This window comes from Parasteatoda tepidariorum, chromosome 10 (genome assembly GCF_043381705.1).
Source record: "Parasteatoda tepidariorum isolate YZ-2023 chromosome 10, CAS_Ptep_4.0, whole genome shotgun sequence".
Lineage (NCBI taxonomy): Eukaryota > Metazoa > Arthropoda > Arachnida > Araneae > Theridiidae > Parasteatoda > Parasteatoda tepidariorum.
The window spans coordinates 29047954-29075788 of NC_092213.1; the positions used below are offsets into that span (position 1 = coordinate 29047954).

General features: G+C 29.8%; 3 protein-coding genes across 10 annotated transcripts in view; 1 reads left to right on the forward strand and 2 right to left on the reverse strand.

Moving 5' to 3' along the window:
- Window positions 1-3080, reverse strand: part of LOC107437618 (uncharacterized) — a 164395-nt gene extending 161315 nt beyond the window's left edge. Inside the window, exon 1 of the mRNA XM_043044137.2 lies at window positions 1701-3080. The gene's annotated coding sequence lies outside the window, so the exon portion shown is untranslated. The remainder of the gene's footprint in view (window positions 1-1700) is intronic.
- A 126-nt stretch (window positions 3081-3206) lies between these two features.
- On the reverse strand, window positions 3207-22187 carry LOC107437621 (ubiquinone biosynthesis protein COQ7, mitochondrial). The gene is made up of 3 exons (XM_016049690.2): window positions 22062-22187; window positions 6625-6963; window positions 3207-3553 (listed from the first exon to the last, which is right to left on the reverse strand). Exons 2-3 carry the CDS (start codon window positions 6947-6949, stop codon window positions 3273-3275), a joined length of 606 nt encoding a protein of 201 aa, XP_015905176.1. The 5' UTR covers window positions 6950-6963; window positions 22062-22187; the 3' UTR covers window positions 3207-3272.
- LOC107437619 (DNA-binding protein P3A2) overlaps window positions 21594-27835 on the forward strand; it is a 28445-nt gene continuing 22203 nt past the window's right edge. For 4 of the 8 annotated variants that reach the window (XM_071186637.1, XM_016049689.3, XM_071186639.1 and 1 more), the window contains exons 1-3: window positions 21594-21761; window positions 24338-24437; window positions 25903-26111. In XM_071186637.1, coding sequence (XP_071042738.1) covers window positions 24343-24437; window positions 25903-26111 — 304 coding nt within the window. In that variant the 5' untranslated portion in view covers window positions 21594-21761; window positions 24338-24342. Of the gene's footprint in view, window positions 21762-22410; window positions 22553-24337; window positions 24438-25902; window positions 26112-27835 lie in introns of those variants that run through there. The other 4 variants (XM_016049686.4, XM_016049685.3, XM_016049688.3 and 1 more) reach the window with 1 other exon arrangement.

Below are 27835 nucleotides of genomic sequence, written 5' to 3' on the forward strand. Positions count from 1 at the left end.
TGAAGTGTTTATGCGCAAGCATAATAGTTTAAAACTTATTTTTTATTTACTTAATTATTATTTTTCTTTTTCGGATGCGGAACCCTATATGATCCACCTTCTTTTATCGAAACCCCGAGACAATGAATAAATTTTATCAGTAATTGTGAATAAACGAAAGACTAACGAAAGACTAATTATTTTGAAAATATGTAATGTGTGATCTGATTTTTTAAAAAATTATCTTGAAAATATTTAGCGAATGAATGAAGAATAATTTTTTTTTTATCATTTCGTATTATAAATATAGTATTTAAATTTTGTTTTACGTCAGACAGTTAAATTTACGGTTCTGGAAGTCGTAATTTGATTTTCGTGCAAGCATAATCTGAAAATGAAAGAGCTGAATATGGTTTCCATTAAAATAAAAACGAAAAAGGAAGAAAATAAACGTTGAGAATAGTTATCGTAGAAACATACTTTTTCATTGTAGAATTTCGTTATTTTTATTAGATGCGAAAGACGAATGGAATTTTTCACCATTGCATATTCCTTCATTAGATTGCTTCATAATTCCTTCAATAAATTGCTACTATAAAAAATTGTTTCGAAGTTTCTTTCGTTATAAGCAATTCAATAAAATAATTTCATAAAAATAACACAAATTTTAACTAAGTAATGTATTATTAATTTGACATTTAAAAAATTTAATTACAGGCTCCGAAAATTATAACTATTTTTTTTCTTTTAAATCCTAGTTTTCGAATCTTTCTTACTCTTTCCACGGAAACCTGAAGTTCACCATATGGCCCATATGGAAACCGCTGGTTTAATTTTACACTTCAAAGCAAGATTAATCATTCAAAACCATAAACCCGGCAGTCAATAGTCTAGCTTAATAAACTATAATTAAGTTTCTAGGAAAATAGCTACGGCTATATGGACTGAAAATTGCGTTTAAAAATATTTTCAGAAACATACAAAATCTTTCATCATTTAAGATATTTCGTTAGATCACAAAATAAAAAAAAAATAAAAAAGCTCAGAAACTATACATGCCACAAAAATTATTTATGAATTTTTCCACTGTTGCAAACTGACATTTAACCAGACAAAAAAAAAATTTTTTTTAACTGGAGCATAGTTAAAAAATTTTAATGAAAAAATTATTCAAAATCAAAAATTTTTCGAGCAAACGATTTTATAACTGGCCCACTTTCTAAATCTATATCTACTTTTCAATTTTAAAAAATTTAATTTTCAGTAAAGTTAAAATTGTTTGATTAGAAAAAGATTTTTATAGGGAAATTTAGATTTACTGAAATAATTTTTAAATCTACAGCAATATTACCCAAAATACAGAACTAATTATAGCGTATTTCAAATAGAAAACGAAAATGGCTGTTTTTTCGCAACATCTAAATATTATGTATACATAGGCAACGAAATTCTAAAATACATTGTAAATGGCATAAAATAACTATATATTCTAATGACATGACAGAGAAGAATACCACCAAAAATAACTTTTTTTCTTTTTTTGCTATTTTTTTCCTTTATGTTTTTTTATACAAATTACGCAATGTGACAAAGGATTATTTATTGCTAATTACCAAGTTTTGAAGCAAGCCAGTCGTTTGCAACTATTATTATGTTCCGATTCTTCTAATTAAAATTCTGTTAACGAAGTAAGCAAGGACTGTTGAACTAAAAGTACAAACCTATGCTCCATTAGGATTTGTAGGAATTGATACACAACAACGCCAACACCATTTCAGTTAAATCCACAACTTTTTCAAAAAATTCAGAAGCATACTACCATTTCATGTCTACACAAAATCTATCATTAACTCAAAGACAGATAATCAAAACTAACTGCATTTATTTATTTGTTGCTTTGTTACACATACATATTTCAGCTCGTGTACACGGCTTTGTTAAGATGAAGACCAGCTAGCACAAGAGAGAGAATCACAAAGTGCTACAATGGGATTCAAACCCATCACCTCCATGCAAAAGAAAGTTTGGTTTAACGGTGAAGCGCTCAACCAAGGAACTTTTTGGAATAGTGCTTGTCTCAAAGTGGATTGATAGTAAGACGTGATTCCCAGTAGATCACCGAATTCAAGCATCATGGATTGCAGTCAGTGAGCGGATGGGTGACCACTTTGATCAGGGTGAGCAAAGGCCGAGTGTGTGTGGTAGTCCTCGTTAAGCTGTTCTAGAGTAAGTTGATCGATTTTGCTTTTAGGTGGTCAGGCAAACGGAACGGAGGGGCCTGAAGAGGTTTAAAATTGTGATGGCATGTTTTCGGATCATCCGATTAACGATCAGTCCACTGCGGGACCCCCCTTTAAACATAATCGATAGTTGAGAGCACAATATGCCGATTAATGAATAAAAAGGAACATAAACAACTGTGCTTGGGGACCTCCCTGACCTGCCGAGAGGTTTCGCCGACCAAACGCAATGTGAAGTGTGAAGGTACGGTTCAAATCACGTTGTTACCCTGATTGTAACTTCGTGCTGTCCTTTTCTGCATTGTGCTATCTGTTCTTCTACTTGACAAGGGCTTATACGCCTTAATTGAACACACAAGCCTGCCAATATATATTGTAGCAAACAATAAATATATGTCCCCGCTTGCCAGCGATTTTAGCATACAAACACTTTATTGAAACTCAAACTTCATCAATTAATGCGTCAGTTGGAACACTGTACACGCATTATAGTAAGGTGATCGAAAGACTAAAGTCACGTACTAAGACAGAGAATGTAAAGGTTTTTGGTTCGAGTTGCTAATGCCCGTCAGTTAATGATCTTAGTCTCTATTCTCAAAATTGTGATGGCATGTCTTCGAGTCATCCTCAGGGATATTACCCAGACCATTGCCAATAGCTCATTGTGCAATTCTAAATTCTTGTTCAGTTTCAAAATACCGACCTTCGTAGTCTCTAGTCTATGCAGAAGTAAATAAATGAATGAATAAAAAATTAAATTAAATTGCGAGTGATTAAATGATGACCATACGACTTCCTTTAACCTTTACAGCATACAATTCTATCAATTTCTTTAAAAAAAAAATTTAAGAAATCTGTCCCAGACACATTTTTGAACTATTCGTTGCTTCAGGTTCCAAAATTCGTCAAGCAAAATTAACGCTATTAAGTTTTGATAATAAATTTGCTGATGATTCAATTAACTTTATTGAAGCACATTGAAAATAATTTTTTTAACAAAAAACAGGTATTTATTTTGTTCTAAAAATAATAATGCAAACATTCTACACACTATCATAGTCGTTCAGCCAACCAAACAGCGCCTATACATCCAGCTTTTATTGTTTGTGATAAGTATTTATAAAATGGCGCTTTTAACGCATCATGGGCAAGTCCAGTATCGTGATGATGCACTTCATCATCTCGAAACTTCTTTATGGTATCCAATAGTTCTTTATTCTGAACAGGATCGTCTGCCATGAGATCTCGGATTTGATTATTGTAATGGTTGGCGATTACTTCTTCCACTGCAACAGTGCAGGCCATCGCAGCTTCCTTTCCCAAAAGAGCTGTCCCTGGAATAAAAAAATTACTTCGATAGATTGAAAAAGAAAAAAAAGTGCCCTTATTAGTAACGCAAATGTAGAAATATAATAGTCTAGAACAGCAGTTTCCAATTTTTTTCCTCCGGCTATGGAACCGTAAATGATCGATGTTCTTTTGGCGGTACCAGAGGCGTATCTATAGTTAACAGCAACCGAGGATAAATTGAATTTTTGCACCCATTACAATATGGTGTACGGTTAAATGGAGGTTTTCGAGAATATTTTAAGTTTTAGATAATATAACAACCTAAATTAACAGCATTAGGGCCGGGATAGCTTGGTTGGTAGGGCGCTGGACTCACTATCGTGAGAACGGGAGTTCGAATCTAGCCGGCCGAAGACTCCCCGTGTAGTAAATGGTGACTGGTGCACGTTAAATCTGTCAGGTCATCCATTAAGTTCTCCAGGCTTCCATAACAAATTATACCTCTGGGGGTACTGGATTGGAGATAGATCGTTCTCTAGTTCAGGTCAAAATCACGATCTATATATGAATGAATGGGTCGGTCCTATGAACGGGTGTGATGTATGGGTATGGCAGAAATCGAATTCTTGGCAATAGATGGCGTCAGATGGCAGAAGATTTTGCAACTTTATATAAGTATTTTTAAGATAACATAACAGGATAATTTCATAAATTTTCATTCCATTCGGTTAAAGAACAATTTATGTTATTAATGTAGTTTCTATAACATTAAAATGTTTTTGATCGCTTTTATTATTCTAATTAAATGATAAATGTTTTTTTTTCCATTTCCTAAAGACGTTTTTCATTCAAAATACGTTTATTAACGACGGTGTCGAATTACTTACATTGCAAAAAACAAAGTACAATATTAATAGACATTCTGTTCCATTTTCAAGTAAATCTAATAAACATTTAAAGAAATTGTGGGGCCCGCATTAGCAAATAAAAATAACGATATTTTAACGAGAAAAGCATTTTACTCCTGAATTCCATTTTAATTATTTTTCATGAATTTGGAATCCCTTTACGGCGCCCCCCCCCCCAACTAACTACGCTAGTGAGCGGAACTCAGGCTTCAAAAAAAAAAAGTTTATCAGCAATCGGGTATCAGCTACTCGAAAAGAACAGCGCTGAAAATAACTGGTTGTGTATAAACAAGAAGGCGTGTTAACGTTTTAACTATTAGGCTTGGTTTATTATAAAGCTGAAACAATTTTCGGATGAGATTTGATTACCTGTAAGCGACATCACGCGTGGGTGTCGAACTTGATTGGCTGCTAATGCCACGACTCCGTTGCCGATCAGGTTTGACACCGACACGTTACGTCATTCACAGGCACCCTATGCAATTATAAACGTATTAACCAAAGAAAAACTAGTAATTATTTTGAAAATATTTAATGTAACATGACATTTTTCTCTTCTTTCTATTAATAATAGTCTTAAAATTAGATTTAGTCGGACAGTTTGAATTTGTAGGTTAGGAGCGGCTTCTAGTCTACTTTGGAATAGTTTATTTATTTTTGATGTATGCATAAGCTGAAATAATAAGTAGATTTCGTTGAAGTAAAAACGTTAAGGAACGTTATTGATGTTTCTGTTTTATAGAATATGGTAATTTCATTCCGAACTGAAAAGTTGGATGAGAAATACTAAGGCAAATTTTTATAATTTATATTCACAGATGAAATTTGTTTAATACATTTGTTTCAAAAAAAGATCTCGGTATTTTTTAAAAATATTTCTGTTTCTTTTTCTACAGGTATTTAATTAAAATAATTTCAGAAAAACAACAGAAATATTAAATAATGGATTACTAATTGGGTATAAATATGATTATAAGTATCGAAAATCATTACAGGTTTCAACAAAAAAAATCTAACTTTTGGAAACCTTTCCATGGAACTCTACGTTTACGCGGATCACCATTTAGAAACTGCTGAGTTAGAGATTGAATTGAGATATTTTGTGTCAAAGGTTTGTATAATATTTCCGATTTCAAAAGAAACATTCATAGATTCACTCAAGAAACTTTCTTGACTAAGTTAAAAATGCACAAATTCACTTCATAAACTTTATCGACGAAGTCAAAAGTGTACAGATTCACTCCAGAAACTTTATCGACGAAGTCAAAAGTGTACAGATTCACTCCAGAAACTTATTAATGAATTTAAAAATTTACAGATTTACTCCAGAAACTTTATAGACTAAGTCAAAAGTGCACAGATTCACTCCAGATAGTTTATCGACGGAGTCAAAAGTGAACAGAATCATTCCAAGAAATTTATCGACGTAGTCGAAACGTACAGATTCACGTCAGAAACTTTGTTTCATGTTTCCATTCACAGAAATTTTTTGACGCATCTAACTTTCATAAATATCATTTTATAAATATCATATATGTGGCCAAAATTAAGGTTCCTCTTCAGACAGAAAAAGGATTTATCTTTCGATATGTTAACTTACGGAATTGTCCGGAATACCTTTATTTATTTAGTAACTAATATCTTTTTAATGATTTTTGTCTCCTTTTATTCATTAAACCGAATTTTAATTCGGTCATAAAATATATAGGTTCGGTATGAAACTATAATTATTCAAAAATATTAATTGATAGTTACTGAATAAGTAAACAAATTCCAGGTATTTCCATTCCCGAAGGCTAACATGAAGGAAGCTCTCTTTTCCTTTGACGGGAAACCTTAACAGGGTGCTACACCACGGTTGAAATATATCATGGTAAATTTTGTTTTACCTTCATTGATAATTTAAAAAAGCGAGTTCAGGTTAACCTAGAATAAACCATGAAGTTTTAAATGCTAATTTTTGCTTTTTCAAAATATTAAAATGCAAACAAATTAAGGCAGGATTACGGCAATAATCCTGCAATAATTTGATTGCATTTTTATTTTTTTCTTGAAAACATTTTTTCAGCATTTGAAACTTTATGGTTTACTCCAGGTTTACCTGAACTACCTTTTCTCTGAGGTTTCAAATACAGATGGAGGTGAAACTGAATTGCCATGAAAAGTTTTTCTAGTGGCGCAGCGTCCACTTAAAAAATAATCCTCACCTGCACCAAGGACAAATCCAGCTACATTCCAAATAGGCAAAAGTAAAGACGGTCTGGCTCTGTATTTGGGCAATAATTCTTCAAATTTTTGTAAATGCTCCTTCTCTTGCTCCCACATTTCCTTAATCACAGGACCAACATTTGTGTTACCCAATACTGCCATTTGTCCAGCATATATTCTATCAGCTCCAAATTCTCCAGCATGGTCAACTCTCAAAATTCTATCTTGAAGAGTTCGACGTCTGTAGGCGTTGGTTTCTTGATAGGCTCTGGTTGCTAATCCTCTTCTAAGTACACAATAAGTGGTCATAGGAATCGCAGTCATACCTATTGATTGACCTAAGAGAATGGAAAAAATTCTAAATAAAAAGTTCGTTAAGGCATTATATTTTATACATTGTAATAAACTATTTAGATTTAAAACATAAAATGTGAATGAAGTTAGTTCAATAGTTTCCGAGAAATTAAAACTAAAATATAAGATTGCTTTGAGTTTTTGCTCGTCAGAAACTCAAAGTATTCGCTTATTTTAATTTCTCTGAAACTATACAATCAATTTCATTCCAATTTTAATCTCTGTGATTAAAAACGTCATTTAAGATGATGTACAATTTTTTATACTCTTAAATTTAAATTTAAGTAATTAAAAATACTAAATAATTATTAATTTTTTTCTTTATTTATGTAATTCACCTAAATAAATACGTTAACAATATTGTATATGGTAATTGAGACAATATCTTCTAGATTGTGGCTGCCTTTCCGTACCTGGGTGGATAAAAAAATGGATGTTAGACTACTTTTCGCGTATGATTTTGTACTTTAATTATCAGTTGATTTTTCTCCTCAAACGTTAAAAATTGCATCTGATTCTGAGTACATAAAAATCCAATCATTAAGTCAAAAGTTAGAGTGTGTCGTTTTTTCATTTGAGCACTGTTAGATACTAGCAATTTGCTGGTGAGAATAAATGTTACTCAAATTTCCATAATTTATATTTACTGGGATTATTATTAAGCTTTTATAACAGTAAAATAACAATATTAAAAACACTAAAAACACATTTTTCACTAAAAATTTAAGTGTTTTATCTATTCGCAAGTATTTTTTACCACGTTTATATTAACTTGCCTTCGTGTATGTCTGTTCGGGTGGAATTTTGTAATCGATTTTAAACTAACTTCCCGACTAGCTACAGACTTCAAATTTGGCACATAGTTCAAAATTGGATGACAATGCATGAAAATGAAGAGAAAAAAAACATACAAAGTAAAATAAAATTAAAATTAAAGAAAAATTAATATTTTCGCGATTGTCTTTTGTTGTCGATTCGATTATTTCAAATTAGTGTCACATGTCAGTTGAAAAGTTTTGTGTACAGTGAATGAAAAAATTGAGACATTGGAAGTGAGTTTGAAAAAAAATCAAAATAAAAAATAGTATTTTAAAAAACCACGTTTTTGCAGTGGAGAATAATAATTAAAAAATAAAAATTTGAAAAACGAAAAACGTGGGGCTCATGAAATACATAACAGTACATATATACATTATCTTACTCATACACATGCACAGCCATATCCACATACACATGCATATACACAAACATATTCCACATTCAGATACAATTATAATTACAGATATACATACACATATTCTCATGAGCACACATACACACATTAATAAAACATTACTGTTATGTATTTCATGCGCCCCACGGTTTTCGTTTTTCAAATTTTTATTTTTTAATTATTATTCTCCACTACAAAAACGTGGTTTTTAAAAATATTATTTTTTATTTTGATTTTTTTAATAAATAAAAACGAGTACCAGGCGTTAAATATTATTACGTAATTTAATAATTTTAAATACATAGTAACAAAATATCAACCACATGACAAATGCTTTTCGTATTTCAAACTGAAATTTTAGAACATTTAATTAAATTTTTTAAAGTTTAATTATAATTTTTTGCATTTTGTCACGATTCAGCATGAAAAAATTTCATACACACTATATTAATACTATATTACACACTATCAATATTAAGAAAATTAACAATATCAATCGATGTCCATGAAAAATTCTTTTCATAACCAATTTAATTCTTATTTCCGCGCTAGAGAAAACTATACTTCCAGGCAGGAAGCAGAATTTTTTAACATTTCATATGCATTTCGTATGCAAAATTGAAAGCATGAAAATATGACAATGTAACCACGTAATTCATTCTAACAATAAAATTATTCATTGTGCAGCTTTATTATTTAAACAAACCGACTTTTTTATGGCAACAATGAGAAAGGTTTAATTATTCAAAAGCAATAATCAAAACTTTACTTTCTTTATAACTATTTCCATTTTGACATTGACAAGATCAACTTAATCTTATTAAGCTCTTTTAAAAAAGAAGCGTTTAAAATACTCACTAACAATACGAAGTACATGCAAAATATCTGCATATTCTTTTCCAAATTTAGTTGCCGTTCAACTAAAAACGTTGGACATGCAACTGATCTGTAATAGCTAGACTGAACAACTCTCCCGTATGGCCAAGAAAAGATTAATTTAATATTTTTTTAATGTCCCGATAAGTTGCATCAACATGCTCTGAGGGTTACGCTATGTCTGGATCTTTCCTTGCAGTTGCTTTTTCTGATGTTTTTGGCTTCAAGACAATTAAAAAACAAATGATCGTTTGCATTTTACACGATTTTTGGCGGAAAGACAATTAAAAATCAAATTATTGTCTACATTTTAAGCAGTTTTTGGAAGAACAATTAAAAATCGAATCCTATCCGATGTGGCACCACCTTGTCGTGGTGGATAGGCTTTAAACAAAGAGTGTCACGGAGGCTTCAATAACTTGAAAATAAGAATAAAAAAAATAACATTTATAACACCGTATCTCTTACACAAACACATATATTGAAAGCACGCGCATATTTGACACAAGAACCACAATCCTTTGGGGAACTAGACTGCTACTAAGCTTATATGTCAGAGCAAAAGACACTAGGTTCCTGTGCAATGGGGAATCCATGACAAAGAGATTCCCTGGCCAAAAGGATATCTTGACTCGACAAACATCTCCTTCCAGAATATCATTTAAAGCATTAAAACAAATAATCAAAAATGAAATGTCTGAACTAAATTTTTAATAGAAAGCTTGTTTCCAGCTACAAAACGTTAAATTTTCATCCAGTCTGGATCAAGCTTTCTAACCGTCGGCTTAACCATGGAAGGTTTTCGTGTTTTTTTTTTTTTTTTTTTGTGATTNTTTTTTTTTTTTTTTTTTTTTTTTTTTTTTTTTTTTTTTTTTTTTTTTTTTTTTTGTCGTTGTGAAGCAAATATGCATTAGTTTCGCAGAAAAAGTTTTTCATGAAAGCAAATTTTCCCCTTGTTTGTAGCTTGATCAAAGAATTACTTTATTATTTGAGGGTTCATAATTGCTAGGATACATAGATATTAAGAACAACAAAAACGCTATATTAATCTCTCTTTTTTTTTCAGCATTCGCTATAACATAAAAATTTTATCAAGGAAAACTTTAAGAGGTACTATGGTAGATCCAAATGCTAGTATATGTTTTCCTAGTCTGAAAAAAAAATATATGAGATCCAAATTTCTAAAATTAAGAACTAAATTACTCTTATATAAAACTATTATAAGACCTGTCTTGGGCTTCTGAAACTTGGGCATTGACATCGAAAGACGAGGCGATTGCAATTTTTGAGAGAATGATACTTCGGAATAACTGTTGTGGAAATCAGGTAAATAGCTCATAAAGAAGAAAAACAAACTCAAAGCTGTATTAATTCTTAAGAGAGCCTGATGTTGTCAAGTACATTAAAATACAAAGACTAAAATGGGCCGGGCATTTAATGAGAATGCAGGAAGTCTGAAACTGCAAGAAAATATTTTTATCAAACCTTATGGGAACAAGACAAAGAGGAAGGTGGATAGACAGTGTTAAGAAGGACATCAACACTTTGAAAATAAAAAACTGGAGGACAGTCGCCAAACAAAGGAACAGTTGAGGGAAACTCATAGAGAAGGCATGGGCTCATCCACAGCTGTCGCGGTAGTGAAGAAGAAGACTAAGGTAGATCTCATTGCACGTAAATTATGCTTATAGTTACCGGTACCGGATGATTAAAAATTACTTTCTAATAGTTGAAACGTTTTTTTTTTTTATTTAATATACCGCCATTTTACAAAATCCTTCTAAAATTATCTTCCGTTTACATAAGCTGGGCTAATAACTGCTATTGAAAATTTAAGTAAATCAAATAAACATGAAATTTTTGAATTTTACAAATAGGATATAAGTCCAATTCATAGCAAATGTTTCACGCTAATCATTCGACATCCGAACAATTACCCCAAATATCGTTTAGAAATTTTTTTTAAAATTCGATTTGAAAAAAAAAACGGATATTATAAAACATGTTTTTTTATTTTATTTGAGGGTAAATAAATTTTCTTACACCTATATTTTGTAAAATATTTGTTCGATAGAGAATTATGCAATTTTTTGAATCGTTTTGAATAAATGCCTGAAAAATATTTTGCATAAAATTTTACGTTATATCTATAGCCGGGTAATAAATCCAAATTTTACCGGGTACCCGGGTTCGGCCAAATTTTAAGACTCAGTTCAACTCTATTTTTTACTTTTCCTAGAGTTTTTAATTTCTTAAAAAACTCCGAACAACGTGATTAAAACTAATCATATTTCTACATAAATAACAATAGGGAATACATTTTTTGTTGTAGTTTTACAAATACTTGATCTTGCCGAATTTGGATGGGGGAATTTCAAATCTGAAATTAGTTTTGCTCCTAAAGCTACAGATATCTTTTGTTGTTTTAAGTGACATTTTTAGTCTATTTTTTGTCGAAATGTACACGCTTACGAACATACAACACGGGGTCACCTAAAACTTTCGACTAACTATGAGAGTTAGGACTCAACATCAGGGTTAAAATTGCATAGGAGCCAATGCCTGGAAATGTCATCGTACGTGGTTAGGGGCACACTGTTCGGAAGCACACGAAGAAACAGATCATAATAGGAAAGCGCTCCTAGCAGCGTATAACTACATTTCCGAGCATAGGTTCCAATGCAATTATGCTGTAATTCCTCAAGAAGTTTGTACAACATCTATGAGACCCAAAAATACATATAACGTATTTAAACCTGTACATTTCGAGAAAAATAGACGAAAAATGTCATTAAAAAAAACTGTAGCTGGGAGAGTGAAATCAATTGCAGATTTGAAATTAACAGCATGAAAATATCTAAGATTTGTTTTTAAAAAAATCGTTCCTCAGTGTAATGTGATGGCATATAAAAAGAGAAACAAAACTTAAAATATTATTTCTTAAGTGATAAAATTATACTTAATGATGCCCGATATATTCAACGCTGGAAAACAAAAGGATATGTTCATTATTTTAATTGCATAAATTAACAGGACACATTTTTACTCAAAGCTAATAGTTAATGTAAATGTAACTTATTTACTGTTTTATTATAATGTGAAACGAATAAGGAGTTTAGTTATCGATTTAAACATGTTATCGCATAATGTAGCACGATACGTTAATATAATACATTACATTATAATAAAGAAGCAGCGCTTTTAATTTTAAGTAATAAAATAGTAATAAATATTGGCAATCAAATAAAAATCAAAAACGTAATGAGAAGTAAATGAGAAGAATGTACAAGTACTTTACATTCGAAAGAAATATTTTATTGGTAAAGAATCCCTTTTTAACTTTTGCTAATTTTATGCTGATGACAACCAAAGAAATCTGGATCTCCATGTGAGAAAACTGGATCATACCATGTGATTTTCGAGCCAATAGGAATAAGCAGAAAACAATAGAATATGGGTTTAGTGCTTAATTATAGTAAAACTATTAATGAGTTTAAAAACTGATTCAAATATGTTAACATATAATGTAGCGTAAGTTAGTATCATAGAAATAACAATAAAGAATAAAACCTCTTTTAATTTTAAGTCTTTAACTGGCAACAGTAATCAAAAATTTAATAAGATGTTAAGTAAATAAGAAGATTGTACAAGAAAATACTTTTAAACTCGGAATAAAGAAACATTTTACAGATAAACAATACCTTTATAAATTTTACTAGATTTATGCTGATGACAACCAAAGAAATTTGAATCTTCATGTGAGAAAACTAGATCATACCATGTGATTTTCTAGCCAATAGGAATAAGTCAAAAACATTGGAAAATAAGATTTATGCTGTTACGTTTTGTTATATAGAGATATTTAATTAACCCTAAACAATAGTTAATTGACGCACAACTCTCCACCAATAACGATTTCCAATTCTTTCCTATGAATTCCCGCCCCCTACATTAGTTGAAGCAGAATTTCTCACCAAGTCTGCGCTAACACCAATCGTCTGGAAAATTAGAATTTATGACTCGAAAGTTCAGAATAGCAAAATGGCACAGAGAATTGGCCTTATTTTAACATAACAAATGGAATGATGTATGAAATATGAATCGATAACATCCAATGGAGAATATTAGAAAATATGTCAAAGAAGGATAGATTTTTTTTTAATAACAAGAAATCTGGTAACTCAAATATATTCATTTACTTTTCGTGAAAATGGATTAGCAAAACATGTCTGAATGTCAAATAGGGGTCTTTTTCTTCCTTCAAAAATTCATTTTTTTACTGTTTTTTCTAATTTTTTTTTTTAAAGATTTTAAAGTTGCCCCAAACTCAACTTCAATTGTATTTTCCAGAAAGCAATATTTTTTTTAAACCATTCTATACCATTTTGAAATCTCAGACCTCATTCGCTTTCCATTTTATGTTAAAGGCATTATAGATAGTCAAATTATCTGAACTGTAAAGCGGAATTTATTCCATATCTCTATTTTTTTTTTAAATCAAAATCAAAATTAAAAATTGGTCAACCTGTTAAGTATGAAATTCCATAAATGTCAACTTTCTACAGTGAATATCGATAATCGCATAGTTATTTTGGTGACCCAAAATTTAGTCATTTATAAGACTTAATTTCTCCTACACTGAAAAATGCCGAGTTTCGAATTTTGAATAAAAAAAAGGAGTTAACATTATTTCCCTTTTACAATCCTTCAATCTGTATAAGATACGTGTTGAATATCTAATTTTATTTTATAAATGCCGTTGAACAGTCGACCCAATTTTGAGTTTACATACTACTAATGTTCAAATCCGTAGCCTTGTAATTTCGAACCCTATTCAGAAGACAAGGGAACTCCTGGATCAAGTATTGGGAGAAATTTGTCTTGGTGGAGGACCTGTGATCCGTCTGCCACTGAGGGTATTTTACGTCATCACTGTGGTCGGCGCAAGTCGGATGCGGAATTCGTATCGACCAGTCATCGCAGGGATTCAAACCCGGTTCACCTGATTGGTAGGCGAACGCTCTATCCCCTGAGCCATTACGGCTCTACATGCTGAATATTGTGATATTCGATGTAAGTGATAAATACAAAAATTCAGCAAAAATGCTTCAGTCACCATCAGTACATGATGAATGTCGGCATTCGATGGTGTAAGAGAGAAATACAGACATTGAACAAAAATGCTTCATTCACCCTCAGTGTATGCTGAATGTCTACATTCGCTAGTGTAAGAGAGAAATACAGACATTGAACAACCCTCATTGAACAACCTCACAACAGGTCATTCACCCTCAGTGTATGCTGAATGCCTACATTCGCTAGTGTAAGAGAGAAATACAGAGATTGAACAAAAATGCTTCATTCACCATCAGTGTATGCTGAATGTCTACACTAGCTAGTGTAAGAGTAAAATGATGAAACTTAAATTTAATTGGTAAATAAATTAAATAATAAATTAATTAATTAATTAATAAATTTATTATTTTTAATTAATAAATTGATTAATAAATGCTGTCAAACATTCTATAAAGCGGCTTTGTAAATAACGATATTCACTAATTTTGGTCTTTCATAAAAAAATAATCCGTTTTAAATTCTTTCAGAGCGAAAAGAAAAAAAATTTTCCCATCCAAGCATTTCATTTATTTGATTGAATTTGTTTCAGAAAGTGCCTAGATCCATAACTGTTTCACCTCCCACCTCCACTCTTTAAAAAAAAAAAATCTCAATGTCAATGAGAAATGTATTTTGGATTGAGCTGGCTTTGATACAAAAAGATTTTAATTTTATAGTTGTGAACAAGAGGAAAATGACAAATGTTAAAATTATCTGAACTAAAATTATCAAAACTATAAAGACCAACCTTAATTCCATTTTATCGCTTATTAAGAATTTTGCACCTGAAATATTATTAAACAAATTATTTAAGTATATATTTTCACTTTTATTCAAATCATTTCACCAACATTGTTTAATCATTTGAATTAATAATTATGTCTCAGCCAATGCGGGCATCAGTCAATGCGGGCATAATTCTAAAGCATACAAGGGATGTGTATGTTCTCTAAACACCTTAACAATGCGGGTAAAGGAAGCAGATTTTATTTAAATTCGTTCTTAAAATCAGAGTTCGTTATTAGAAAAAATTGTGGACGGAAAAAAATTATTGCATTAACAAATTATAGAAGAATTAATATTTAAATTTTCAATAACTTACAAATTGTTACAAGAATTGCAAGAAACAAATTATTACGTATTTGTATTAAAGCATTAAAACTAAGTACAGAATGACAGGACGTATTTAAAATGTCTTCAAAAATTAAGGTTAACCAACGATCTACAAAAATGTATAAAACAGTTACGGTTATAAAAATAATACTTGCAGACATGTTGTAAGGCAGAATTCGTGTAATTCATGTAACAAGGCATAAATTTTTTCCAAAAATTTTCCAACAGTGCAACAGTTTTTTTACTAGAGGTTTTTTTACCGTTTTTTCCGTCTCGTTTTTTTTTCTTTTTTTTTTTCAAAAATATCGCGAAGTGATTTTCCTCCATTGAAAAATTGTAACACGATTTTCAGTTGTTTTTCTTCGATTTTTACCAATTAGTAAACTACGTAGAGCGTCATCTACGAAAACAAAATTGAACTAAAAGTAAGAGTCTTTTGGAAGAAAATGCATGCCCAGTCATATAAATTTGTTATTTTATTCATTTTTTCAGTAATGAATTTTTAAAAGCCATCAGTCTAATTCAGGACACCTTATCTATTTTTGAAATAAGTGACAGGTAAGATTTCGGACTCACACAGAAAATAAAGATTTATAAATTTATTTTGAAATTTTAACTGTGACCATCTTTTACGAATACTTCACCAATAGAAAAGCACACATTATGCCCGTATTACCGATTGAGAGCGAAAAATAAGTCCGAGGAGATTTTCTTCGTACCTTATGCACATTTTTCAAACAAAAATTTTAGAAACTCATAAATAATTTTACTACTCATACCTCTATAACTTGAATTGTATATTTTTATCCATTTAGATAATACTATCCAAAATCAGGCTATGTATTTATATGGTATGGCTTATAATACATTGTATCACAAAAACATTGTTGAAAATACAGGTTGTTCCGCCATTAATATATAATTTTAATTACATTAGTAAATTGGTTGAAAAAAGTAAAATTGGAAAAAAAGTAAAAGTGAAAAAGACAAAATGGAAAAATGAATTTTGAAAAATTGAAACTGAATTACTTTTACTTTATACTAAACCATGAGTTTTTGTGCTGCTTTTTTCTTTAAAAAAAATCCTATTAAGGCAGCCAATGTTTTTGCTTTTTCAACATTTTCTATTATAAGAATTGGGGGGAAAATTCTTTTTTTTCGTTTTTTCTCTTTAGCGCGGCGTTTTAACGAAGAGTTTCTGATAGACTGTATTTTGTCACTTTTTCTTGTATGATAATATAGATAACCGGTAAAAACTATGTTAAAAAAATAATCCCATAAAGGTGAAGCGGTAGCATATAACTTGATAAAAAACTTCATTATACAAATTGGAAATAACAGTTGACATTTTTCAAGCAGAAAGAACAGACGACTATTTTCAAGACTTGCCAGACGATAATGAATTGAATTAAAAGTGATTTGAAATATAAAACGTAAAGTTGCCAAAGAAAAATAGAAAAATAAAGGTGAGAAACAAAACTAGAAAAACCACAGTAGCTGAGAAAGAAAAAAATAGTAAAATAAAATAGAACTAGAAAAACCACAGTGGCCGCGAGGGGCAAATCGGGATAAAATGCATTTCTTCCCTCGGCCACTGTGGTTCTTCAAAAAAGTAAAAAAAAAAAAAATGAAATAAAATAAACATTAGGAGTCGCATAGTCGCAAATTAAATTTTAAGTGAGAAAAAAGACAAAAAATCCATTGAAGTCTAAAGAATAATTACTGAGAAACTGGAACAAATACATCAAAACCAGTTTGATTGCAGGAAGCGACTTAAAGAAGTTGAAAGGCAATGTTTATAAACATTATATAGCTTCCTCCAGCAATCAAGTAGGTTTCAGTGTATTAAATCCCACTTCTCTCCGTTGAGATTTGCCAACTTTCGATTAGACAAGAATAAAACTATTTTTTCAGAATCAAATTTTTTTCGAAACGAATGCACTGTAAGCCAACAACGATGCAACTCTAAACCAGAAGATATTTATTGTCATGATGTGGTCAACATATCTGGACAAGAAATTAATTTAATTAAGATCCAGAATTCGAATATGAGTCATCTGCGTTTTGTGTTACTTTCCACAGCGTCTGATTAAATAGTTTGAAATATTTGCACAGAATTGTTCTTCAGCAAATAAGACTTTATACATAATGATTATTATCCTACATTTTATAAGGAAATAGACAGCGGAATTTTGTTCTTACACTGCATACGTTGTGATAAATTGGGTATTGTAAAAGAAACGGCAATGACATGGCGATACATAAAAAACCTTGAAATATTAGTATCTGTTGCACCACGCAATCTTTTAAATTAGCTTCATTTTGAAAATAAAGATTCGTCATTCAGAAGAAGAAAAAAACAAAAAAACATTAATTATTTGAAAATATTTTTTTAAAACAATAAAGAATGAGTATACGAAAAAAAATTTTTTTTAAGAAGTTTCAAAAGAGAATAATAATGAGAAAATATATCTTTGCTCTGTTGAAACTATGGTTTGACTGATATAAGTATGTTTATGTTTTGATAATTGAATTTAGCAGTATATACAGTCGAACCTCGTTATAGTGAACCCGGTATATAGTGAACGAAATGTTCGGTCCCGTACCTCGCTATATATGTATAAAGTTATTTTTTGTGGATATAGTGAACTGTACTATAGTTACTTTTACTTTATACTAAACCATGAGTTTTTGTACTGATTTTTTCTTTAAAAAAAATCCTATTAAGGCAGTTAATTTTTTCGTTTTTTCAACATTTTCTATTTTAAGAATTGAAAAACAAATTTTTTTTTTTTTTTTTCGTTCTTTCTGTTTCTGTCATAGCGCGGGGTTTTAACGAAGAACTCCTGATAGACTGTATTTTGTCAATTTTTATTCTACGATAATATAGATAACCGGTAAAAACTATGTTAAATAAATAATCCCAAAAAGGTGAAGCGGTAACATATTACTTGATAAAAAACTTCATTATACAAATTGGAAATAACAGTTAACATTTTTCAAGCAGAAAGAACAGACGACTATTTTCAAGACTTGCCAGACGATAATGAATTGAATTAAAAGTGATTTGAAATATAAAACGAAAAGTTGCCTAAGAAAAATAAAGGTGAACGAAATGTTCGGTCCCGTGCCTCGCTATATACGTATAAAGTTATTTTTTGTGGATATAGTGAACTGAAAAAGAGAGGAAGTTAGATATTACGAACTTTTTCTGTCTTCGACTGATTTTTTTTTCTTCATTTTTTCCAAATAATTTTGAAATGTCTACTTCAAAATAAATACTTATACCATCTATAGAGTGAAATGCCAGCGATAAGCATTTTTTCTTGTTTACTTCTTTTATCTCACTTTTTCATCCCTAAACAATTGCCTACCCAAACAGATGTATGGACAAATTTTTCCTTGTATCAGCTAAAGATTACTAATTTTTTTTGTTCACAGACGGAGATTAATAAAAAATAAAAGCAAGTGAACACATTTTTTGTTACTACGGATTATTTTTCATTCATTTTTGTATTTCATGTTATTGGTCATTTATTTTTATAATGTATAATAAAAAGGAGTTTGGAACCATAAGTTAAAATTGTTCGCGGAACGGATATAGTGAACTCCCGGTTATAGTGAACTGATATATATATATATATATATATATATATATATAGATGGATAGACAGATACATACAAAAGTTTAAAATGCAGAGAAAACATGGAAAAGATTACAAAAAAAATGAAAAGAGAAGAAGAAAATTATTAAAATAAAATAACATAATTTAAAAAAAATATATTAACCTCTTATCAGCTCACGCGATTATATCTGCAGAAAGGAGTGCTTTCTAACATTGTATCAATATAGCCAAAGCAAAATATATCAATACAATAATGTGAGGAGCACTCAAAAAAACTTACATAAAAATCAATAAAGCTTATTAATTTTCTTTTTCTTCGTTTTTCTCTTTTTATCCTTTTCATATTTATTTATTGTGCTCTCTCTATCTCTCTCTCTCTATATATATATATATATATATATATTGCGAAACCCAACTAACAAATATCTTATCCTACAATTTATGAAGAGAAGAAGAAAATGCATAGATAATTTTTTTTAATGCGTGAGCCCATAATATTATTAACCTTTTCAGCAAAAAATATTTATCAAATAATTGATAGTAGTCTAAATATGAATTATTTACAAAATTTTATTTTGAAATTACATTCAGACCATTTTCTGAAGAATCAATGAAAGGTTTAGAGATAAATGTATCATCATGCATTTGGCATATAAGAAAACTGTTCTAACAGAAGCATAATATTCATCTTTCATTTTCAAATAAAATATTATTAACTTTAAATGATACAGTGGAAATATTTTTTTTGAAGAATTACCTTGATTGCGCAAGTAATAATAATAACAATAAAAAAAAAATTTAAAAAAAAGCAGAACACTTTGAATAAGTTTTTGAGAAAGTTAACTCTGAGTAATGATCGGATTTTCCAGTACAACTTTAATATTTTGAGCCGTAGACATTATTTACTTTACAACTTGAATATTTGTACAACTTTAATATTTTGAGCGGTATGACATTTGGAGTTTATTTAAATAAACAATAAACAAACCTTTTTGTGACCGATTAATATTTTTAACAAAAAAACATTAACTGTAGCCGCAATCTGTATACAATGATAAAACAATAATTTATAGTAGTTTTTTAGAATTAGTTTAACGATAGTCCTAACGTCTATAAATTGTAACGTATACAAATTGTTGCGTCATTTTAAATGCAAATTCAAAATTTGATCGAAATCGGCTAAGTAGTTTTTGCGAAATAAAACTGTAAGGAAGCTTATTATTAAACTTTTCTCTCTTGCGAAATAAAACTGTAAGGAAGCATATTATTAAACTTCTCTCTCTTGCGAAATAAAACTGTCAGGAAGCATATTTTTTAACTTTCCTCTCTTGCGAAATAAAACTGTAAGGAAGCATATTATTAAACTTCTCTCTCTTGTGAAATAAAACTGTAAGGAAGAATATTATTAACCTTCTCTCTCTTGCGAAATAAATCACTAAGGAAGCATATTATTAAACTTTTCTCTCTCAAGAACTACTCAACCTTCCAAGTTTAGGTTAGTTTAAAATGATTAATACATTTTTAAGCGTTACAATTTTAAAATATTTCTTCTTATGTCCTCATGTATGATTTTGCAAAAGAATTAAACTTACCAATAGTAATTATTCCTGAAAACTTTTATGGTCTTAGATGCTTTTAAAGATTTATACAATTTAACCGCGAAAATTTCAAATTTTATAATTTAGTTCTATAACTTTGAATACAAAATAAATAAATAAAAAGAAAGAAAAAAAAAAACGCAAGGGCAGTCTAGGTTTACAGTCTAGACTGTTATAATATTATACAACAAAAAAATAAATAAATAAAGTCTTAAACCCAATATCACGTACAACAACAAACTCAAACAAAATATTTCCCACACATAAAAAGATTTTTCTCATGGCTGATTAATGATTTCGATAAAATAAACAATTTTTTAAAAATGTTAAAATATTTCTAAGAAGCTGCCATGTGATCTATTGTCAAATTGCTTTATTCGAGGCAGGGGAAGACAGTACAATTTTATTTTTTTTAAAAAGACAAAAGTTAGTGTATAAGTTCGAACGTATTCGGGACCTGTTTATTTATTTATTTTTCGTTGTGTCGACGCGCTGCCCGTATTTGCTTTTTTTAATAACAATTATTAAAGTTCTTATAAATATTGTACTAAAGTTCTTAAAGAAAAATTATGTTTATTAAATATAAACAAAAAACGTTTTTGTTTAGGAATTATCTGTGTAACATAATCGAATCATAAATTTTAAATACGCTCATGCATATAAATATTTATGGAACATAATTTTTTTTGAAAAAAAAATTGCGCAATATAAAAAACTGAACGTCATAACAATTCTAAAATTTTAATATTATTTTCTGAAGTTTATGGAATACTTAGTAAATAAATAAAAAAAAATATTATCAATCCAATTACATAAATTAATTATATTTCACGACAATAAATTTTACTAATTTTGAACTTGATATTTACAGGAGACTGATACATATTGACTTTGTTTATTTTTGTTGCAAAAAATGAAAAATCAAAAAATATTAGAGAAATTATTTTATATTCTAGAACTTGTGCTTAATATTAAAAAAATGTTAATAAAAATTCATAATTACATTTAAAATTAATTTTTAAATTTATTTTTAAAATAAATTTTAAAAATTTATATCTGTCAGTAGATGGCGCAGTAATAGTTGCATTCGCAATCGATCTCCTTGGTCGAATTTTACAGCTGCTTGCAAGGTTGAAAATTTCCCCCCAGTATCCGCCATGCTCATACCATTACCTGCTCAGATAAAAATCTTTTTGGCTGTCGCGCGCATGACGACTCAGTAAAATCTTTAGGTTTTAGAGGTAAGTTTGACTTTTTTGAAGCAATTTGAGACTGGAAAAATACTTAAAATATGTTTTAATATCCATTTGCAATCATTTTTTACTCGAAAGATGTAGTTAAAATAGGACAGAGGTGAATCTAGTTCAGGAAACTCTACGGCGCAGTCGCAGAAATCAAAATGGCGATGTTTGTTATGAGATCGGTTGGACAGAATGTAAGCTCCAGTTATCGATAAATTTCAGCTCATTGACGAAACAAAATCCGAAAATTCTTCATGGATACAAATAGAAAGTGAAATCTAGCTATTAAAAATTACATACCATCAATTTGGACGGAAAATGTTGTAGTATCTCTGCAGGAAGCGTAAACTCCTGCTACCAAGTCAAGAAGTGGATCTGGAGGGGTGACTGGCGCAGACGCACACACATACTGCTCAATGGAGGTGCTCAGTTTTCAGATTTATCATCATAAATAAAAGCTCAGCCGTAAAGCCAAAAAGTGGGCGTTTGGCCGAGAAACTAGAAATTTCATTTTTATAACTTCAAGTGTGCCATATTTTGGTTTTTTCATATTTCCTTATTAATGATGCTGTCCATAGTAGCAATACCGGAGGCTACCATCTTGTATTTAGCCTTTGACGAAGAGATGTGTAACCGATCGATATTGAATTTCGTTAATTTACGATTGAAAAACCGGCGCTTTCTTTGCTTTAAAAAAGATGGTTAAGCAGTGTAAAAGTTGACTAAATCAACAGAATTCTTGTACCTTACCGTATTTACAAAAGATTCTACAATGATGATCCAATTACCAGGTAAATAAAAACCAACTTCCTTTTATAAGTGTAGACGTGTATGAATTGATGTAGCATGTTATGAATTTTTCAATTCTCTACTTCTACTGTGTTTTCAAGCTTTTATATATAAATCGTCTTTATATTCAGATACGTATACAATAGTACAAAAATGAAAATACAATTGAAATCAATAAAATATAAACATGTGTTACTGAGTGTCAAATTTCCCTTAATGTTTACATGGTATTAGTCTCATTAGCACTTCTGTTTATTTTCATAATTTAGTTCGAATTATTAGTTTTATTAATAAAATCTAGTTCAATCAATATTTCGGATAAAAGTGTATCAATTCCTTTAGCCATGATTATTTAATTTATATCAGTTACTTGACATTTGAACAGAATTAGAATTGTATCCTACATGTGTGATTAGTCTATAGGAAAGAATTATTGTTTTTGTAATAAAACAAATTGAATTAAACATTATTTATTTCATTAATTATTTTCTGAAAGAAAATTTCAATTGATTATTGGTTCTTAGATGAATCAGTTTCAATCAGCAACCTGTCATTAGCAATTGTCAAAAAAAAGTGCAGAAGTAGTATTCTAGCGCCTGATGAAAGAAACTGAGAATCAAATTTACCATTATTAACTATTGGTTATTGTTCGTACAATAATGTGACAATGAAGTTAATACGTACCTCTATATTGAAATATTTTATTAATTGGAAAAACTTGAGAGTAGTAACTCAACCAGGACTTATAATGTGCTTTTTATTTTAATTTATTGTTACAGTGCAATTCATCTAAGATAATTGAATATCTTATTTTAGTTAAATGCCTAATGAATTGCTTGCCTTTTAAACTTAAATTCTAGTATATTGAGTAATAAGAGCAGTATAATTTTAATTTATAATGAAAAGGTAGCATAAATTATCGATATGTTTTTATAAGGTAAATGTCTGGAATGATTTTGTAGTAAAAAGCATCTTAGGGCTTGCATGTGTTCTTATAATTTATATCATATTTAAAACCTTCTCATTAAGAAAGTAGTTCTATAATTTCACTTTATAATATTAAAATATATTTCCTTCAACTGTCTGGACTTAAAGAATGTCTGACGATTTGAGGATATATTAAATTAATCAAAATATTGAGAGTTTTAAAGCTTTTGACTCTGAATTAGTACCATCTTTGTTACAATTTGAAAAATAATTATTAAATTTTAAGCCCTTATTAAGTAAATTTTTCCGATTTTTAATAGCTAAACTGATGTTGCGAAATATCCTTTTAGTTAGAAGCACATCTAAAAATGTCAGTTTTATTTATGTTTATAATTTAAAGTTAAAGTAAGTCCATTAATATTTTTTTTTAAGTTACTCAATTTTAAACTAATATGAAATTATAGCTAGTTAATTTTTTGTAAATTAAAATAGCAAAAATTAAAAAAAATCATGGCTGGTTAAATACCAACTGAATTGATTTAAACTCATCTGCTAGGAAGAAAGCATTAACAGTTTTTTATTTATTTTTTTATAAATTTGTTTTGGGCTTTTTCTTCACTAAGTGTGGTAATAAATTTCTAATTTTGTTAAATCACTTTATATTTATGAGTATTTTGTTTGTCTTGCCTGTTAACCTTCGTTTGTCAAACCTTAAAATCTATTCAGGGTGTGTTTTTTTTAATCTTATTATTTAATTTAGCCTAAGTGATTTAATGAATTATTTGATTGGGTTTTACTTCATTGCTCTTAAAATCTAACTTTTCAAAAAGTGAAATCTTAAATATATGGTATACTTTTAGGAGAGATGTCTTTTGAAGGAGATGTTTCTGAGACGAAAGTTCTACTATCTGCAAAGCAGTTGGAAGTGCTGCCGAGGGATAAAGTTTTCTTATTCAGTCGGTAAGAAGCAGCTTTAAAAATTAATTCGGTAAACCGAGATATTGGAAGAACCAATATAATATCTTGGTTATATCTAATTTCATCTAGTGTATTGATCAGGGTTGGGTTTTTGCCGTCAAAAACTGGTTTTTGGCAGGACAGTGGTAATAACCGTGTTTTTACCGGTAAAAACTGTCAAAAACCTACTGTTTTCTTTAATTTACGGCATATAGCGGATAATATATTATTTTCACATAATTGCCTTTATAAATAAATGTTGTAAATGATTGCTATTGATTTTGCAACTATATACATGTATTCTTATAGAAGGATATACATTCATACAGAAATATTGTAATATACTTATTGAAAATAGTGATACTTACTTTTATCATAATAGCTTGATTTGCAATGGATTCAAAATTTCGCACTTCTTAATTGTTAGAAATAAACAAACAAACAAAAAAAGCTTGGAACTATTAATAAACTCAAGAACTAAAAAGAATTTAAAATTTGGCATTTCTTAAATATAGAAATAAGCTAAACAAAACTATCAAATCTTGTAACTACTAACAAACTCTAAGTCAAGAATTACTGCTATTTTGTCAAGTTAAAAACTTTTATTCAGTTGAAAAAGCACATTAAACAAAACTTAATTACAAACAAAATTACATGTTCAGTAGTCGGGTCACTGTGCCAAAGCATACGATAGCAAGTGACTAATTTTGCGCATTTTTCATTGCCCAGTCGATTTCTAAGTTTAGTATGAATGAGTCCAAAATTCCAGAAGATTCAAAATTATTTTACCAAATACTTATAAATTTTTTTACCAAATACTCAAAATTATTCTACCAAAACTATGGGTTTTTGACAGAGGGGTTTTTGACATGACGGTAAAAACCGTCATGTGTCAAAAACTTGCCAACCCTGGTATTGATATCTGAAGAAACATCTTTGTAAAATTATACGTTTAAAGTTCATTTTCTAATAAAATACTCGTTAATTATAAAAATGGGTAATAACTGATTATAACACATTTTTACTGCACTGTTTAATTATAGACTTTCGATAACAAATTGTTTATATAGCTATAATTTATAACTTTCATGGAAATTGTAAACACTTGAATTACAGAAAATATAAATTCAGACTTTTATTCCCTATATTTTGTGATTAAAACACTGTAAATTGTATAGTTTATAATTTCTACAATGACTTTGTAGTGTATGGCTTATTGTTATTTTTTGCCTATGTAAAGCCGTGCTAAAAGTATAGGTTTATTTAAATGAGATTTTCTTAAGAGCAATTCTTATTTAAAGCAAGAGAAATGCTGTTACCATTGTCAGAAGCAAATATGATAATTTAATGTAAATATATATATTTTTTAAAATCTTGTATTATACAGCCATGTAATCTAAAATTTTGCTGTATTAAGAAAATGATGATTAGAATAAATTACACTGATTAATTGCTTTTGTTTTAACAGGATGAGCACAGGGACTGCTATCAGCACAGATATCACACCAGATGTAGTAACATCAACAGTTAATCAATCTATAATCAACAGTAAGTCAATCTATAATGCAGATGAGCTGAGTGAGCCCTCTTCGTCTTTGGACAGCCCGTCTTTTGAAGATGCTGATCTACTCAATTCATCCAATGTTGCTGATGTCACAGCTCAACTTGCTGCTGCCGGTATGATGAATATTTTTACTCATGAACCATTCTAATTATTCAGTGCTCTGTTTTGTTTGAGGTTTTGTGTATAATAGTCATTCTGTGCAAGTCTTTTTTAAATCATCAGAAAGAATTTTATAAGAAATTCTGAATGCCGTTATTTTATATCAATGCCATGTGCTTTAAATATGTGCACTGTATGCTATGATGTGATGCTACAGGCTCAATATATTGCCGTATTTGCTTATATGAAAAAGTTGGTATGTTGCTGTTTTCTGCATTTACTTTTCATTGATATTATATGTTTTAAAAGTATCAAACTTAACGTAAGAAAACTGTTTCTTAATAGGGATTCGAGCTGTAGGAAAAACTACTTCATTTTTGTGATTGATACAGCTGTTTTATTACAAATGAAGTTACTTATAACAATTTTTTTTTTAAATGTAGTGCTTGCAAACTACTTAGGAAATGCCACCATTTTTTTAGGAGGCAGACTTTGCTGCAGAACTTAATTTACACCCATGTTCAAAACAGTTTTGAATAAGAAATCGGCTTGTTGAAACATTTCAGCTTTTTATGCCTTTCTCGATCATGAATATTTAATTTAAGAGATGCTAGGAAATTTCAAGAGCTTTTTTTTATTGTTAAAGCTTTTAATGGTCTTTTATTTCCGCAAGCAATAAAGTACACCAAAAGTTACTGAGAAAATATGTTCCTTTCTATCGAAATAACATCCTTTCATGAATGCACATTCGAACTTGAAGATGTGACCGAAATGTTAACATAGCTATTATTTATATTGACAGGGTTCCCGCGGCCTTGAAAAAGCCTTGAAAAGTACTTGAATTTCATTTTGATTTTCAAGGGCCCCTAGAAGTACTTGAAAATGATATTAAATCCTTGAAAAATTCGAAATGACCTTGAAAAGTATTGAAAACTCAGGAAAACAGCCCTATTTCCAGTATTTCTATGTTTAACTTTTGACGCGCGTAAGTGTGAGAAAATGACTTCCCCGTCTTTCAGATGATGACACGTACTGTTTGATTTTAGGATTTTATGTATGTTTGGCTGATTTTAGGAATTTTAAATATTGGGAACTGCGCCAAATTCTGACAAAATCTCGATCAATCATCGATCTTCGTATTAGACTTATTTAAAAATTATGTGTTGCAGGGATGGGAGACTTCCGCGAAAAAGCGGAAATCCGCTTTTTCCCCCCAATTTTGAAAATTTCCGACCGTGTTCCAAAAACTAAAATTTTTGGGAAGTCCTATTGGAGAAACCCAAGCCGCCCGAACGATAGTCGGATTACCGCGACTTGTGCTATAGAGTGGAAAAGAGTCTAAGCGTTTCGTTTTGAGCGCCTTTGTTTTTTTTTTTTTTTTTCTGATTTTTGGAATTTTAAATATTAGGAACTGCACCGGAATTTGCCAAAATCGCGTTTTTTAATCAAACGATTTTAATATCAATCATCGATTTTTGTATTTAACTGATTTAAAACTTACGTGTTGCAATTTTTTTTACGCGATTTAAAAATCGTACTAGCAATTCCTATTCACTCAATTTCAAAATCCAATATCGCGATTTGTATTTAAGCGTTTTTAAAACCCAATATCGCGATTTGTATTCTCGTGAGTTTAAAATCCAACGTCGCGATTCGTATTCACGCATTTTTAAATCCAATTTTGCGATTCGTTATCACGCAGTTGTAATATCAGATATCGTTTTTCGTATTTGTACGC